Genomic DNA, 17,765 nt, shown 5'->3' on the forward strand with positions numbered 1-17,765 from the left:
AAGTGTCTACTCCTACAGAACTTATATTAGCCCCCCCCACCCACCGCCGCCTCGAACACCAGCGACCGTGCCAGAGGCGCCAGCTCCCCTAAAAAAGGGCGTTCGGTTCGTCATCCACCGGCCACGGGGCTCGAACTCGCGCCGCCCGCCCCGTCTGCGCATGCTCCAGCGCGGCTCCGGCCGCCCCGCCGGGTTGGGCGGAAAGGCCGAGGGCGGAGCGCGGGCCACGTGGGTTCCCGTGACGTCATCTCCGGGCGCCCAGGGTGACTGGACGCGTCGCGGGCTGCCCAGGCCCCGCGGCGCTGCGGGCTGTGTCGGCAGGATCCCGGGCGGGCGGAAGTGCAGCCGGGCTGGGCTCCGGCCTCCGCGCCGCGCTGCCTTCTGCGGCTGCGCGGGCTCTCGGGACTCCAGGCTCGCGCGCCGCTGCGGGACCGGGTGTCGGAGCGCCGTGCGCCGCCGCCGCCCTGCCTCGGCCCGGGACCCGGGCGTCTGCTGCGGTGCGGGGCGCCGGGGAAGGAGCTGGCGTTTCTGGTAGGGTGTGTGAGGGTGTGTGAGGGTGTGTGAGGGTGTGTGCGCGTGCGCGTGCGTGCGGGGTGGGGGGCGATGCGCGGAGGGGAGGGCTGGGGAGGTGCCAGGTAGGTGTGGCGGGAGGGAGGGGCGGGCGGCCGCCGGGGGGGCGGGGGCGGGGGGGTTGACCAGACGCCGCCCCCTCCCCTCCCCCCCCGCCCCGGGGACCTTGGGGCGCCCGGACGGTGTCGCGCCCCGGGCGGAGGTGTCAGTTCCTCGCAGAAGTAGGAAGCCCAGCGCCTCCTCGGAGGCTCCGGAGTTTGGTCCGAGACGAGCCTCTCCGCCCGCCCGTGGAGCAGTTATTCAGACGAGGACTGTGCCGCGGGCCGGTCTGTCTGGCTCTGCCCGAGCCCGGCGGGTGCCTGCGAGCTCCCGTCTGCCTTCCCGACGGCGTCCAGGAAGCCCCGTCTCCGCGGTGGTGCAGATCAGCGCCCGCCAGCTCCTTTCTCTTTCTGTTGGCAGGGAACTTTCACCTCCTCTTCTGCCCTGGGCGATCTTCAGAGCATCCTCCCTGCAGCTGGAGGAACGTAGGGGAAACCAAACCGGCTTCGTTCTAGATTTTTCTGAGGGGTTGGGGGAGGCCCGGCAGGTCTCGAGACCGCTTGCTGGACCCCCGAGGCCTTGCAGAACCCGCTTGATGAGGCTCCAGAGCCTTCGGGCTGGGGTTTGAAGGGAATGGGTCTGTGGTTGCCACAGATGGGTTTGTTGATGGAATGTTGCATCCGAAAGTAAAGGTGTGGGGCCGAGGGCAATAGTTGGCAGTAGTTGAGGGGGGAATTTTAGAGTTTTATGCTAGATTTGAGTGTGTGCCCTGATCTTCAAAGATATGCTGGTTAAAACGAGGGGGGGGGGATGAGCAGAATGGCACCATATGACCATGACTATCTATCTATCTATCTATCTATTATTTATTTATTTATTTATAAGGTTTTATTTATTTATTCATGGAAGACCCAGATGAGCAGAATGGCACCATATGACCATGACTATTTATTTATTTATTTATAAGGTTTTATTTATTTATTCATGAAAGACCCAGATGAGCAGAATGGCACCATATGACCATGATTATTTATTTATTTATTTATTTATTTATTTATTTAAGATTTGTTCATGAAAGACCCAGATGAGCAGAATGCCACCATATGACCATGACTATCTATCCAGATCTATCTATCTATCTATAAGATTTTATTTATTTATTCATGAAAAACCCAGAGAGAAAAAGAGGCAGAGACACAGGCAGAGGGAGAAGCAGGCTCCATGCAGGGAGCCCCACATGGGACTCCATCCCGGGTCTCCAGGATCACACCCTGGGCGGAAGGCAGACACTCAACCGCTGAGCCATGACCATGATTATTTAGAATTCCCATGACCATGATTATTTAGAATAATTTACATACTCCACTGTAGGGCTGCTTTATCAATTTAACAAATACTGAGTGCCTGTTAGGTGCCAGGCATTGCGCAAATAGTAAATGCGACAGTAACCAGTGAACAAAGCAGTACACATTCGTACCTTCATGGAGTTCACTTTGAAGGAGGGAGAAGGACACATTAATGTAAAAATTAATCTAAAAATAGGTCGGGTGGTGAAAAGTGCGAGAGAGAAGGAATAAAGCCTTCAACGAGGAATGTTGGTGGCATGCATAGGAAATTGCAGTGGTGGCTTTAGAAAAGAGAATATTTGAGCAGAGACCTGAAAGTGGTAAAGAAGTGTGTCCTGTACCACAAAGTCCCCGAGCCAGGAGCCTACCAACTAGTTTGGCTGGAACGGAGTGAGCAAAAAGGGGGAGAGGTAGATCATCAATGCGGTCAGATCACATGCAGCCTTGTAGGACTTTGTAAGAGCTTTAGTTTTTACTTTGAATGAGATAGGAAGCTTTGAGTAAAGGAGTAAACTGATCTGATTTGTGTTTAGAAGGATCTTTCTGATGCTGTGCTATCTGTAGCAAGGGCGGAAATAATGAGATCGCTTCCTATGCCATTTATCCAGGTTATAAGTCAAGGTGACTTGGATCGGTGTAATAATAGAGGTGACGGTGAGGCGTGGCCAGATTCCGGACTTGTGTCTAAGCCAAAGCAATAGAGATGAAGAGGTGTCGAGGATGACTTCCTATATATATATATATATATATACACACACACATACATACATACATATATATATATATTAAGATTTTATTTATTTATTCATGACAGACCCAGAGAGAGAGAGAGTCAGAGACATAGGCAGAGGGAGAAGCAGGATCCATGCAGGGAGCCCGACGTGGGACTCTATCTCGGGACTCCGGGATCATGCCCGAGGCTGAAGGTGGCACTAAACCGCGGAGCCACCCGGGGCTGCCCATGACTCCCAAGATTTATGGCTTTAGCAACTAAAGAATAATTACCACTTAGTGATTTGGGGAAGACCATAGAGTAATAGGAGATGAGGGAGGAAGGTGTGAAACAGTTTCTGTTTGCACATCCTAAGTTTTCAAATGAAATGTCAGTGTTGCGTAGTGTATGTAAAACTGGAGGTCAGAAGAGAAGTCTGGGCTGAAGATATAAATGTAGGCGTTGTTAATGTATGAAGGATGTTTAAAGCCATGAGAGCTCTCCAAAGGCGTGGTTCAAGGACTGGGTCCTGGTGCGCTTCGACTTTGGAGGAGGTTGGAGAGATTTAGGAGCTATTCCCCCTCGGGATTGGGGGGAGCTGGGCTACATATCAAAACCCCTGTTGATAACCATTGATCCTTAGTGACCTGAAGGAAATAAAAAGCTAGTTCATTAGCTGGAAGAGTGAGTAAGGCGATGTGAAAATTAGAGGAGAGAGGAGGTACGAAATGGTGATCAAGGACAGTGAGAGAATGAATGGACTCCGGAAATGTAGGAACGCTGGCCAGTACTCAAAGTTCTACTCTTGAGGTTAGTGTACCTCAATTTAGAAAGAGACCAGCCAGCATACATTATTTTTAGATGTTTTCAAATTTACTACTAGTAGTTATTTGATATTTTAAGTAATTTCCAGGTAGTTGGGTACTTTGTCAGCACAATAATTTTAGGTAATAGGTTAGCCTTTCATGGTTTGTAGTGTGAAAGAGACTAGTTAATTGTGCATTATATTTTTATTATACTTCTTGTGCTGTTTGCTAAATATCGTTGGCTGGGAACCTGCTTTGTTCCAGGCCTTGAATTAATTTGCAGAGAATGCAGCAATCAAGAAGTAGCCCTGTCCTCCAGAAGCTTACTTCCAATAGACTGCATCATGGGTTGTGATTTCTATGCTTCCAAAATATTGCCTTCTAATAATTGGATGCACAGTGATGAAAGTGTAGTGTACATATGATAGGGGAAAATATTCTTGTAAGATAATGAAATTTGCTGAATTTAAAGTGTGATTATACTGATTTGGAGAAAAGTTTAGGTGGAAAAGTTTCTTAACTAGGTAGTATAACTTTTCAATTTATATATTTTATACATTTTCCAATTGTTTAACAAAAATTCCAGAGCCTGCTGTGTGCTAATTATGCTAATATTGAGGATGCAAAGTAAATATGACTGCTTCTGCTGTCAGTGAACTCAGAGTTCAATGTGGTGACAGGCAAGAGACAGATAAGATAAACATAACCACAATGCATGGTTATAACATGCTGTTGTAGAATTAGTTAGATGGGAGATTGCTTAGTGGAAAGCTTCCCAAGGAGCTGATGTTAAACTGACTCTTTTTGTTTGTTTTTAATAGTCTTCATAGTAATAGTACTTTATTTTATTTTTTACATTTTTTGGTATATTTTTTATTGAGGTTTGTTTTGCCAACATATAGCATAACACCCAGTGCTCATCACATCAAGTGTCCCCCTCTGTGCCCGTCACCCCAACCCCCCGCCACCCACCTCCCTTTCTACTACCCCTGTTCCTTTCCCAGATTTAGGAGTCTCTCATGTTCTGTCTCCCTCTCTGATATTTCCCACTTATTTTCTCTCCTTTCCCCTTTAATCCCTTTCACTGTTTTTTATATTCCCTGAATGAATAAAACCATATGTTTGTCCTTCTTCAATTGACTGGCTTCACTCAGCAAAATACCCTCCAGTTCCATCCACATCAAAGCAAATGGTGGGTATTCATCCTTTTTACTGGCTGAGTAATATTCTATTGTATATATAGGCCACATCTTCTTTATCCATTCATCTGCCGATGGACACCGAGGCTCCTTCCACAGTTTGCCTATTGTAGACATTGCTGCTATAAACATTGGGGTGTAAGTTTCTCGATTTTTCACTGCATCTGCATCTTTGGGGTAAATCCCCAGTAGTGCAATTGCTGGGTCCTAGGGTAGCTCTATTTTTAACTCTTTGAGGAACCTCCACACAGTTTTCCAGAGTGGCTATACCAGTTCACATTCCCACCAACAGTTTAAGCTGACTCTTAAAAGAGGATTAAGAATTGTCCAAAAAGAAGAAGATGAGGAGTTTAAGCAGATAGGCCATGGAGGCATGAAGAAACCATATATTGAATACATATGCCATTTATTGAGTGGTCACGAGATGCTAAACACCCAACAGCCTTGTGAAATTTACAAACACAAAGTTCAAAGATGTCAGGATACTAGGACACACTGCCTGTAGGTGGAAGTCTGGGTTTAAACCCACGGATTTCAAAACCCCTTAACTTTATCTGTATGTTTACTGTTGGGATTTAAATCTTCCCTGTCCTTGTTCTTATCCCTCAGCCAGTTTTTCATTAACTTTCTATTCATTCTTCCTTGGAAAGACCTCATATTTGACTCTCATCTCTCCCCTGTTACAGTCGAGGTCAGGCAACTCATTATTATGTGCCTTAGTATTGAAATCACTTCCTGGCTACTTCCTTCTCTCAGACTTGGGATCTCTTTGTACACTTGCTACTATGTAGCAGTTTTAATCTGTTATAAAATGTTACAGGCTTTGTAGGCTTGTTGGATGAAATTGAGAACCCAGTTTCTATTTAGTGTGCTTCATGACCTAGTCTAATTTCACATTTACAGATTTGACATTAAAGAAATAATAATTGCTTTTGTTTCTCAGCACTTACTATGTGTCCAGTACCATGTCAAACACTGTTGATTTTTTTTTTTTTCCTAGAACGATCTGATGAATTTTGTGGGTAAGGGAATTGTAATAAAGTGACTTGTCTAGAATCATAGGTGATACTAAAATGTCACAGTGTCAGCTCTTTCATTCGCTACTACTCCTTTAACTTAGAGTTTCTTAAAAAATTGGCATGTACATTGCTCCTACAGACTTTCTGCCTTTGTTGATGCTGCTTTGCCCTGCTTGGAATACTTGTTGTATTTACTCCATTATTTTACTTATAGAATATTCTACTCATTCTGCATATACTCATTCTTCTATATTCTACACTTCCTCAAGTGCCGTATCTTTTAAATTCTTCCCTGAACACTATAGGACATATTAATATTTTCTTTCTTCTGAAAGCCTTTATAAAATAGCATTTAATTATAACCGTGGACATGTTGGAGTTGGAAGGGATGTTGGCAACCAGTATGACAAACAAAAGAACATGAGATCAGGGCAGCCCGGGTGGCTCAGCGGTTTACAACTGCCTTCAGCCCAAGGGCCTGATCCTGGAGACCCGGGATCTAGTCCCACATCGGGCTCCAGGCATGGAACCTGCTTCTCCCTCTGCCTGTGTCTCTGCCTCTCTCTCTCTCTCTCTCTCTGTCTCTCATGAATAAATAAATAAGATCTTAAAAAAAGATGCAAAAGAACATGAGATCGGAAATCAGAGATAAGCAATCTTTACTGTAAGCTTATAGAGTGTTGTAGTAGAGGAAAAGTAAAAGTGCAGTGAGAAGAGAAAGATTTTACCTGAGTTATGCATAAAAGAAAGGCTATCTTCAGCTGGGTCCTGAAAGATGTTTAAGTCAGAAGACAAGCTAGGGAAGGCTACTTTAGGGTAAGGAACCACCATCATTAGCAGAGCCATGGAGAAGATATGAAAGTTTATGGTATATTTAGTAGATTAGGAGATAATATCCTCTGGACAATGCTTGAGGTTTTTAAAAAGTTATGTTATGGTCGCTACCATCACCTTTGTTTTCCTGCCTCTGTTTTAAAAAAGTTGATGGAATACTCACATCCTTTAGTTTTATCCATGTATCAACTAGTTTTTTGACACATTTTTTAGTTTTCTGACACATTTTTTAGTTGAGTGTATTTGCATGCTTTCTTACATAATTCATTGTAGATGAATATTTATTCATATTCAGATGAATATTGAATGACTAACATTTTATGTTGTTATAAATTTGGATCTGTGTATTTTTGACGCAGTTAGTAGCCGTGTTTGAAGTTTTCATAAATCTGTTTAGAAGTTTCTGTTGTTTTGTAAAATTTATATCGACTGCCACATTACACCTTCAGCTTCCTTGGCTCAGTCAGTTCTTCCCTTGAGGTCCTGCAAGGCATATATACATAAGAAACAATGGCATATGGGAAATAAGGTACTGTCACCGGTTTTGTGCCTAAAATCCTATGTCAGAACTTTGGTAAAGTCTTATATTCCAGCCCAGGTTGTCAAAGTTCTGCAGTGGGATTTTAGGTGTAAAGCCAGTAAGAGATAAGTCCATGCTTCTATCTCTGTTGGGGAGAGACTCCCAGAAATAAAGAGAAAAGGGAGCCATTAGTCATTTCTTTTGACTGTTCCTGACACATGAAAGGAAGAAGCAGAAGAAAATGCCATGGAAAGAAATAACAGGGTGGTCAAGTGTTGTCATCTGGTAGAGTAGCAGGGAGAGAAGGGAGCCAATATCAATATTTGATATTTTTATTTATGGTGACCCCTACGTATTAATAAAAAAAGGCGTGTGTTGGAATTTGACAAATCAGATTATTATTCCTTCTGGAGAGGACAGTGGTTGGAGAGAAGGGAAGATCTGGTAGAAATGGACTTTACTTGGGTGGCCATACCCACTTTAATTTTTAATTTTCTTTTAAATTATATTGTCTGTCTATTTTTTTTCTGAGGCAGAAAAATTATCCAATGTGACAATACTGATAGTGACTTTCAACTTTAAAATTGTACTTAAGTGTTCTTAAAATCTCTTAGGAAAGTAGCCCTTTGCCTCAAGTTTTTTTCTTGTGTGAGTGAGAGGAATCTTTGTAGCTAATGGTTAATTGGGTGTGTCATAGTTTTACATAAACTGCTTACCAGCTTTGTATTAGATTCAACTTTTTTTTTTTTTAAGATTTTATTTATTCATGAGACACAGTGAGAGAGAGAGACAGAGACAGAGACAGAGGCAGAGAGACAGAGGGAGAAGCAGGCTCCATGCAGGGACCCCGATATGGGACTCGATCTCGGAACTCTAGGATCACACCCTGAGCCAAAGGCAGACGCTCCACTGCTTAGCCACCCAGGTGTCTCTAGATTCAACTTGAGAGTTTTATTTGCTATAACTTAAATTTCATTATTTCCTGTCATCAGTAAATTTATTCATGATGATCAAAATATTAATGTAATCAGGAAGTAGTGAGATCTTTTCTATTTTCAGTGAGTTACTTTTGTGTGATAGTAAACTTGGGAATTCTCTGCAGAGAAACTCACTGTGTTTGAATTGGAAGCATATCAGGGTGGAATTATATATGAAGTGTGAATGCTTGTATCGTTTGCTTAAAATGGTGACTTTTATGGATATACTTCAATAAAAATTAAAACACTGTAATTTGTTGGAAAGAGCACTAGACTCAGTTCAGTAACTCAGTCACCAGAGCTGTTACCCTGGTTTCACTGTTACTTTAGTGGTCTTATAAAGTTTATCCTGGTTCCTGGTTTGACTGTTACATTGATACTACAAAATTGGACAGATTTTTTTTCACCTCTTTCAGTTTATTTCCGTGTAGATAACATTGCATTCAGTTGACCTCTAAGGTGCACTTAAGTATAATGACTCTCCTTGAGTCGTTCTCTTTAATTAATTTATAGTAGTCTTGATGCACTTGGCATTGGTTAGTGGATAAGAAAAGAGAGAAAAAGCTCTTTGAATACTTCAGTGTTAGCAATTGGTATTTAACTAAACTGATACGGTTATTTCAAATGTTTCCATAGGATATGCTGGTTTATGAAAGATGGATATATAAAAATAAATATGAGTAGAAGGATATTGAATCTCAGTGTCCAGGTACCGACATTGTTTATTTTTACATTTACTGATACTGTATACTGTGTTGTTACCCAGTTGTGGAATATTAGTGCTGGAAGACACTTGGATTTTACAGAGGTCAAAAGTCGTATTCTTCTGTCATCCCCCAAATATTTCAGTTTGCAGATTTACTGCTATCTTTGTGATATAGGAAATATTTTAAGTTCAGAGTAGAAACATTTACTACTACTCATTGTGGCAGAGGATTGGGAGCCGGGTTTGCAGAGTGGGTAGGTGTACGGGTTTGTACAGGTGAGAATGAGCGTATTAGTCAGGGAGATGGTAGGACAGAGAGCAAGGTATTTAAATTGCCAGTTTTGCTAGGTTTATAAAAAGAAATATAGTAAGTAAGACTGGAAATATTGGTGGAATCAAACCATGGACAGGGTAAAATTTAGAGTGGAAATAGATCTATACAAAGATTTCTTACCAGGATGAGGGAGGTTTGTTGTGGTGGTTGTTGTTTTTTCCAGCAGGAGCAAACTATCTGGATGGAGAGTAGTAGAGATTGACTATATTAGGTAGGGCAGGGATAATTGTAGGGATGAGAGTTTGGAGTTGGGGTATAAGGGCTATAAGGATAAAGAAAGACTTCACTTTAGATGAGCTATAGACTCTCCTGGGGCTTGAGAGAATGAAACAAGTATAGCTTCACTTTGGCTGTGGTTCATTAGTTGCATGAGTTAGCACACGTAGTTTTGAATTATTTACTTCTATGATCCTTTTAAATAAATAATATCTCTGCATTTAAAATTTGTACTGATTTTACATTCATTTAAAGAATGCTGATCACAATTTTTTGAAGTCAATAATCTTTATGGCATTCATTTTTTTTTTTTTTTACTATAATCTTTGTTTTAGAACATATTCATTTATCCTTACAAGAATCTGACTTGCTCTTCATTTTATTTTCAGTTTGGCTTTGGATGAAAAAAGAATTTAGCCTATATGTACTGCTTTAACCACTGGAAGAATGACAGATGACAAAGATGTGCTTCGAGATGTGTGGTTTGGACGAATTCCAACTTGCTTCACCCTGTATCAGGATGAGATAACTGAGAGGGAGGCAGAACCATATTATGTAAGTATGTTGATAATAGAAAATGGGATATCTAATTTTTCCATTTTTTTAAGTGAAGCTAAGAACCTGGAGGCTGTTATCCAACATTGTATATACAATTAATACTTGCTTATTATGGAAAAAATTAGAAAACACAGATCAGCAAAAGGAAGGAAATAAAAATTTCCTCTAATACTGCCACCCAGAGGAAAAAAACTACTGTTGACATGTTGATTATGGGACCTTTGACTTTCTTTTTTCTCATGAATATATACATATAAAATATGTGATAATGGAATCATAAGTTATGTGCTATAGGAACAATTTTGAAAATAATAGGCTCAGATTTGATTTTTCTATATTTAAATGGTTCCAAGTAACTGTTTACCAAATTATTTTTTATAGCTCAGTGAACATATGAATGTGTGTGTTTTCATATGTTGATAAGCTGATGTATATTATTTATATAAAATGTTATTTAATACCAAATTGCTGAATGTAGACTTACAGGTTTGAATTAGTGTCATCTGTTCTTAAAAAAATATCAAGTGTCTTCTGATTTTAGCCTTTTTTTTTCCTTTTCTAAACGCACATATAATCCAAACTTAAGCATCTGTCAATCAGAAATACTAGTATCCTGCCTTTTTTACTGAATAGGCCCTAATAGGTAAAGATACTCTCACTTATCATTATTTTAGTTTTGTCTTGGGTACATATGATATTGTTTACCTAGGAGGATCCGGAACAGTGGAAATGTATTTGTGGTGTTGGACTTTCTCGTTTCACTTTAATAAAGCTTGCCCTTTGCTTTCTCCCTTGTCTGTTTGAGAGGTAGTGCTGCTCCTCAGCCCGCTTCAGCCATGGGAAGTCAGCCTGGTGGAGGAAGCTACTTAAGGAGCCCCAAATATACTCACTTTTTGGGTACAGGAACAGTTTCATTTTTCTCTGTGTATCCTCAGCATCTGGCATAGGTCATACAAGTGGTAGACACACAGTATATGGAAACCTCATGCGTTCTGTTGGGATTTTGTTTTAAATCGTCTCTGGGTTTTCTTACTGAAAATAATTTTAGAGAAATTGGGTAGTATTTTGTTACTAGTATTCAGGTTATTGTAAGTGAATATATACTTTTGAGTCATTTTAACTTTGGAAATCTCAACAGTTTTCTGCCTTTAGAAAAATTTCCATAGTTAAAAACAAAATGTGGTCACAGTTTATTTTTAGAAGAATTTCACTTTTTTTTTTTTTTTGCTTCTCCTTCTGTAATATGTGTTAGGATATCACTTATGTTTTTTGTTTCCAAACTAGTTTCTGTTATTTTAATTAAAACTTTTAACCTCAAATGGCATTCTAATAGTATCTAAATGAAGGAATATATGTGTTTAGTTGGTCAAAGTAGCAAAAATGAGAAATATGTAATTTAAGTCTCTTTACTGTTAAGTCAGAATATGGTGTTTGACAGCTTCCTGCAGTTAAAAAATATCCAAGTAAAAAATACAATATTTCTCCTTTATGTATGAATCTGTTAAATATGAAAAGACTATTGTGAGAGTGGAGTGTAAGTTGTTTTCTAGCTGCTTCTAGTTGAATTGAAAATGGCAACAATTATTGGGGATATCTGTAGGAGGAAGACAGTTGTTTTGTCTAATTGGTAATTGTTTTTTTAAATATATTTTTCCCTAACTTTTCACCCAAAAGAAACTCATAGTAATTATGATTATGTTTTTGAAAAATATTGGGTGACAGTCATATAATAAATATTAAACAAAAAGCTGCAGTTTCAAACCATGTAGCATCATCCAGATTTTGCTTTTTACATATGTACATACTTACTCATAAGTTACTACATGCAGGAGGAAAATCTACAAAAACAGCAGGGGTTAGTCTTAGAATTATAGATGAGAATGGTGGTGCCAATCTGGTTTTAGTTTACATGTGTCTTGGTTGTAAATTGTGCTTGAAAGTATTTTTAATTGCTTTGGTTTATAATAATTATAATATTTTGAGGATTCTGGAAGAAATGAGGTAAAAATATCATAGCCCGGGAGCCAGTAAACCTCTTTTCCAGACATCTCAAAGCTCAGGTGAGGTGATATAACAGGATTATCATCATGACCTTGAAAAGTCCGCTTGTATTCAGGTGGATGTGTAGAAAGGATAGGTGAATGAGAACGTAGTTTTTTTTCTTTAAAGATTTTCTTTTTAAAATAATCTGTATGTCCAACATGGAGCTTGAACTCAAAACCCTGAGATCAGGAGTCACAAGCTGTACTGATTGGGCCAGCCAGACACCTCTACAGTTTACTTCTTATAGTGCTTATTCTTTATTTCTTAGAAACTAGATTTTAAAATATTTACTCATACCAAATTTATAAATTAAATTAATATTCAAAGAGTCTTTCTGTTTCCAATGGAAAAAATATTAATGTTAAATATATTCATGTTTATTTCTGCAGTTTGTTTTGTTGCCTCTGCATAAATCTCCTTTCAGACTACATCCCATATTTATGTCAGAAAATTTTATCTTAGTTTGCAGGGAATATTAGAAAGAAAAATTGTTAGAAGCTAGGCAGCTTTCAGTTTCTATTGTTTCTGTTATATTCATTTAGACTGTTGCCTTTCATTTAGATATCTAATATAAAAACATACATAGTAGTTTGCATTTATATTTTGTGACTTGTTACACAAGAGGAAATCACGCAGTCAGGCAGATGGTCATAAATCTGAGTGGACCCTAAACATTACACAGTAGTCCTTTTATGTTTACTTGGTCAGCTGTCTGTTCTTCTTCAAGGCTATTTCTCTGAGCCTGACCTTATTTTTCACTCTTAAGAGGTAACCTCTCTTCCTGCTTCCTTAGCCTTCTGTCACCAAGTCTTCTGAATGTATCTGCACTCACACACATTGACTTCTCTCTTGTTTTGTTTTTTAAAGATTTTACTCATTTATTCATGAGAGACACAGAGAGAGGTAAAGACATAGGCAGAGGGAGAAACAGGCTCCCCGTGGGGAGCCCGATGTGGGACTTGATCTCATGTCCCGGGGATCATGACCTGAGCCGAAGGCAGATGCTCAACCACTGAGCCACCCAGGTGTCCCTTCTCTCTTGTTTTAATGGAAGAGGTGTCCTTCCTCATAGGCGAGGTCCTGCCTTCTCTCTGTGCTCTGGATCCCATCTATGGTCTTCTCAGGAAGCTAGTGGTTTCTGATATTCTTCTGCCTTCAATCTCTTTCTTTTACTTTCAACTTCTACCTACCAGCTCCTTTTTTTGCAGCATGTATATTATCTTAAATTCTTCATACCCTAAAACAACCCTCTGTTTCCCCATTTCTCTTTCATGCTCTTGCTTTCCCTTCATGGCCAGACTTATTAAAAAGGCTGTCTGTAAAAAAATAAAAAAATAATAAAAAAAAAATAAAAAAAAAAATAAAAAAAAAAAAATAAAAAGGCTGTCTGTACTTGTTGTCTCCTTTCCACCTTCTACTTACTTTACTGCAGTGAGTTTCACACTATTCCAACAGAACCATTCTTGAAGTCACTAATGACATCTTTTTTGCCAAACCTTGAGTCTGTTTTTGAATTTTCATTTGCTTGATCTCCCAGTGGTATTTTGATGTTGTTGTTGGCTATTTTCTCCATTTTGTGACACTGTTCTCTCTTGCTCTGCAGTGTCTCATCATTCTGGTTTTGCTTCTACCTTTCTGGGTTGTTTTGTTTGTTTGTTTGTTTGTTTGTTTGTTTGGTCTCCTTTGCCACATCTCCCTCCTTTTGCTTATTCCTTCATGTTGGCATTCCTTGGGGCCTTCCCCCATCCCCCCGCCCCCACTTCACTTCCCCCCTCTGGAGTTGTTCATTTTTATCTCTTTGTTAAGCGTATTTTGACAACTCCCAAGATTTTTCTCCTGAGTTCCAGACCTATATGTCTGCTGGATATCGAACGGAGTGTGTTTGAAACTACTCATCTTTGTTACCTCATCTGCCATTAATTCCTTCCTGTTTTTGAAAGTAGACCTATCACCCAGTTAGTTAATTACTCTTACCAGTAATTAAGAAAGGACTCATCCTTGTTGCTTCCTTCTTCCATATTCCAGACATTCAGTCAGTAACTTAGTCCATCTGATTTTACATCTCACATATCTCTGACACTTACCCAGTTTCTTTCACACACATTGCTAAGTCTAGTTTAGACTACCGTGTAAAAACTGATGGGATTTCATAGTACTAAGCAATTTCCCTGGTTTCATTCTTGCCTTCTTTCAACATTTTCAGTTTGCAGTTGGAGTAATCTTTTCAAAACACATATCTGATCCTGTCACCTGCCTGCCCAAAACCTTTAGTAGCCTTTCATCATCTTCAGAATCCTTCATGTAGTGTACAGCGTTCTCTGTAGTCTGGTCCCTTGCTTCTTCAGTGCTGTTCTGCTTCAACCCTCTATATTCCTGTCATTTTCAACTTCTTTTGGTTCCTCAGATGTGTCAATCTTTGTCTTTTTGAATTCATTCCATGCCTTCTCCTGGTTTCCTCTGTGTGGGGTGAGCAGCAGGATCTCCCACCCCTACTCACAACCACACATCCACAACACCCATGTTTGGTTCCCTCTTCTTTACCTCCTAGCTGTTGCCTTAACATAGACTTCCTGTCAGGGATTTCCCTAAGCCCCTAGATGAAGTTAAATTCCTTTGCTGCTTGCTCTTGTGACATTCTTTAGTCCTCCTTGCACTCATCACATTTGTAATTTTATTTTGACTATCTTTCTAGTGTGTTAGCTCTGTGAAAGCTCTTGTTTCATTCAGTGCTCTATCTTCATTGCCTGCTATGATGCCTCACACATTGAAATGGAACAGAATTCTCATATATTTTAATTCTGTTTTTGTGCTAGGTAAATAAGTCACCAATTTTAGAATTGAGAGTTGTTGGACAAAATAGGGTTTGGCATAAATAATATTATAGCTGCCTTTTTCAGAAACATAAGTAATCAATACAGCTATATAAAACATGTATTCCTTACAAGCTAAATAGAAAAAAAAAATGAATCAAATGTGTAGTACTCACTGAGTACATGATAGTGGTAAATGAAGAATGAGAAAACAATAGATTCCATATAGCTGACAGTTTCCCCAGAGGGGGCTAATCTTTTTCATATTAAAAGAACTTAACCTCAAAGAAACTAATGGAACTGAAATAAGCCAGACACAAAAAGGCAAATATTTCATTATTCTACTTACACGAGGTACCTAGAATAGTCCAGGGGCTTTGGGAAGAGAAGAATTGGGGGAGTTACTATTTAATTGGTATAGAGTTTGAGTTTGGGATGGTGAAAAATTCTGAAGATGGATAAAGTAGTGATGGTTGCACAGCAGCGTGAATGTATTTAATGCCAGTGAACTATACACTTAAAAATGGCAAAAATGGCAAATGCTATGCTAAATGTATTTTACCATAATTAAACCCATCAGCTACACCAAAAACATCAGTGAGTGGTACTATCTGGATATAGAAAACAAGAGGAGGTGATCTTAATGTATTTTTTTTCCATTTTTACTTAAATATTTATTAGATAAGTTGTATCTACATTTATTTTAGTATAGTCATTATCAAATCTTAGTGTTATTTCTAAATGCTCCTATAGGTATTTATCTTAGTTACAGATTATGCCAACAGGCCTATTCATTTATTTAAAGATTTAATTTATTCATGAGATACACAGAGAGAGAGGCAGAGATGTAGGCAGAGGGAGAAGGAGGCTTCCTCTGAGGAGCCTGATGTGGGACTCGATCCCAGGACCCCAGGATCACAACCTGAACCAAAGGCAGGCACTCAATCACTGAGCCACCTAGGTGCCCCCAATAGGCCAATTTAGAGCAGAAGACCCAAGTACATTTCAGTTTAGATTCTATCTTAAGAATGAAAATTCTTTGTGAATTATCATTTTTGGCTTTTTGTCATTTAATGTTTGGGATCTCCGATTCATTCAGCAAATATTTATTGTGTGCCTACTATAAAGCAGACACTAGTTTGAGCATTTGGAATGTAGTAGTAAACAAAACCAACACAAATCCCTGTCTTAATGGAGTTTATATTTTAATGTTCCTCATTCCTTATTGTAGAGAAGTTTTCATTTCATGAAAATCATTTGTGGACTTTTCAGCACCTTTGAACCCTAGACATGTAGTACAGCACCCCAAAATCAGAAGCTATTATCCATGCTCATCAGTCCTGATGTGTCCTCTTTTGTTATAACCTCTGTCAGTTAGTATGTTAATATTCTCTGTAGAATAGATTACCAGTTAATGCCCAACACACATTTTAAGTTAAAAGTTCTGGACTTACTAGTATAGAACTTATTAGACAAATAGATCATAGTTGGCTCTTAACAGGTTTAAACTGTGTGGATGTGCTTATGCTGGTTTTTAAAAAAAAATTTTTTTTTTTACAGCCCAGTACTGTAAATGTATTTTCTCTTCCTTATGATTTTCTTTAGTTTATTGTATTGTAAGACTACAGTATAAAATACATATAACATACAAAATATCTGTTAATTGACATTTATGTTATTAGTAAAGTCAATGGTTGGCTATTAGTAGTTAGTTTTGGGGGGAGTCAAAAGTTATATGTGGAATTTTGAACTGTGTGGGTGTTGGCACTCCAAATTATCATGTTGTTCAAGGGTCAACTGTGTAATTATTTATTTTTTAAAAATGGCTATTTAATCATGCTGTTTTAATTTCTTAGAGACATCCGTGTTACATCTATATTTGATTCTATCATTTCTGATCTTATTGAATCATTTTTTTTTTTTTTGCCATTTATTTAATAGAATGTGATTTTGGCAAGTTATTTAAACTGCATGTAAAATAGAAGTGATACTATTTTCTATAAAACAACAAGTGCTTTTTCTTCTACACAGTATTAGTTTCCTTTTTCTTTTCTTCCCTAATCTACATTCTGGTTATTTCTTTATAAAAGAGGAACTTCTATTTTGTTGACTCCACATTGCTATCCAAAAGCTTGTTTCTAGTATTAATAAGTATCTTTTATTCCATACTGGAGCATGCCAGCTACTTCCTACCCCTTGTACCCAGTTGTCCTCAGGACCACTGTCATGTTCTCTTGCCTAATTGGGACCTGTTACCTTGATCTTCAGTGATTAAATATTAGTCCTTTACTCAGAGTATTTCCATTTGTATGTATTCCCCAGCCCCGTAATTCTACTTGGTTTATTGACCAAAGGACATAACTTTGAATAAACAGCATGAAAAATGATGCAGAATTAGCCTCTCAAAAGCACCTGAAAGAGTAACAAAACAGTTTTATCAGCAAAAGACAGAAGCTTAGAAAAGCAAGATACTCTAAGAAGTTAGAGTATCTTCTGGGAAAACGTGAATTTTTGCCACTTTCCTCCTTTCATCCACTGTGTGTTCTTTATAAAACTCTAACCAATTTTCTTAAATGCGTTCTTATGTTTTCTTTCTTGTTATCGTTTGGTGGGAGAAAAACAACGATGGCCTTCATAACTATGCCAGTTGAGGCTTTACCTAGTCCAGCATTCCCTCCTAGATTTTTCTCTCCAAAGTCCAAGTAGGCCCAGGCTTCATAAAGACAGAATTGAGGGAGTTGCAGGATCACCAGTTTACAGCATTATACCTTAAACTTGTGCCTTACTGCCCTTTAAAGATTTAAGTGTGTACCTCAATGGTCATCTTTAACTTTTTTCTTTCTTTCAGTTTCTTGTTCAGTAATAACTAAAATCTATTCTGATTTCCAGACCTTTTTCATCTTTCCATTCCTTCACACTCATCCCTTCATATAATATTTCCTTAACAGATTTCCTGTTTATAATTTTCTTTCAGTCTCTTACGTACCACTGCTAGAATATTCCTCAAATAGCTTCTCATTGTGCCATCTTTTATTCATGGTATCATAGTGGGCCCCTATTCTTCAAATAAAAATTT

General features: G+C 39.0%; 1 protein-coding gene across 5 annotated transcripts in view; it reads left to right on the forward strand.

The window, feature by feature from the left end:
• Positions 1-252: 252 nt before the first annotated feature.
• Positions 253-17,765, forward strand: part of ATG5 (autophagy related 5) — a 124,832-nt gene continuing 107,319 nt past the window's right edge. The window contains exons 1-3 of one of the 5 annotated variants that reach the window (XM_041760304.1): positions 736-1,094; positions 8,659-8,731; positions 9,668-9,833. In XM_041760304.1, the coding sequence (XP_041616238.1) occupies positions 9,726-9,833 (108 nt within the window). In that variant the 5' untranslated portion in view covers positions 736-1,094; positions 8,659-8,731; positions 9,668-9,725. Of the gene's footprint in view, positions 532-735; positions 1,095-7,921; positions 8,732-9,667; positions 9,834-17,765 lie in introns of those variants that run through there. The other 4 variants (XM_041760301.1, XM_041760305.1, XM_041760306.1 and 1 more) reach the window with 4 other exon arrangements.

This window comes from Vulpes lagopus, chromosome 1, assembly GCF_018345385.1.
Source record: "Vulpes lagopus strain Blue_001 chromosome 1, ASM1834538v1, whole genome shotgun sequence".
Lineage (NCBI taxonomy): Eukaryota > Metazoa > Chordata > Mammalia > Carnivora > Canidae > Vulpes > Vulpes lagopus.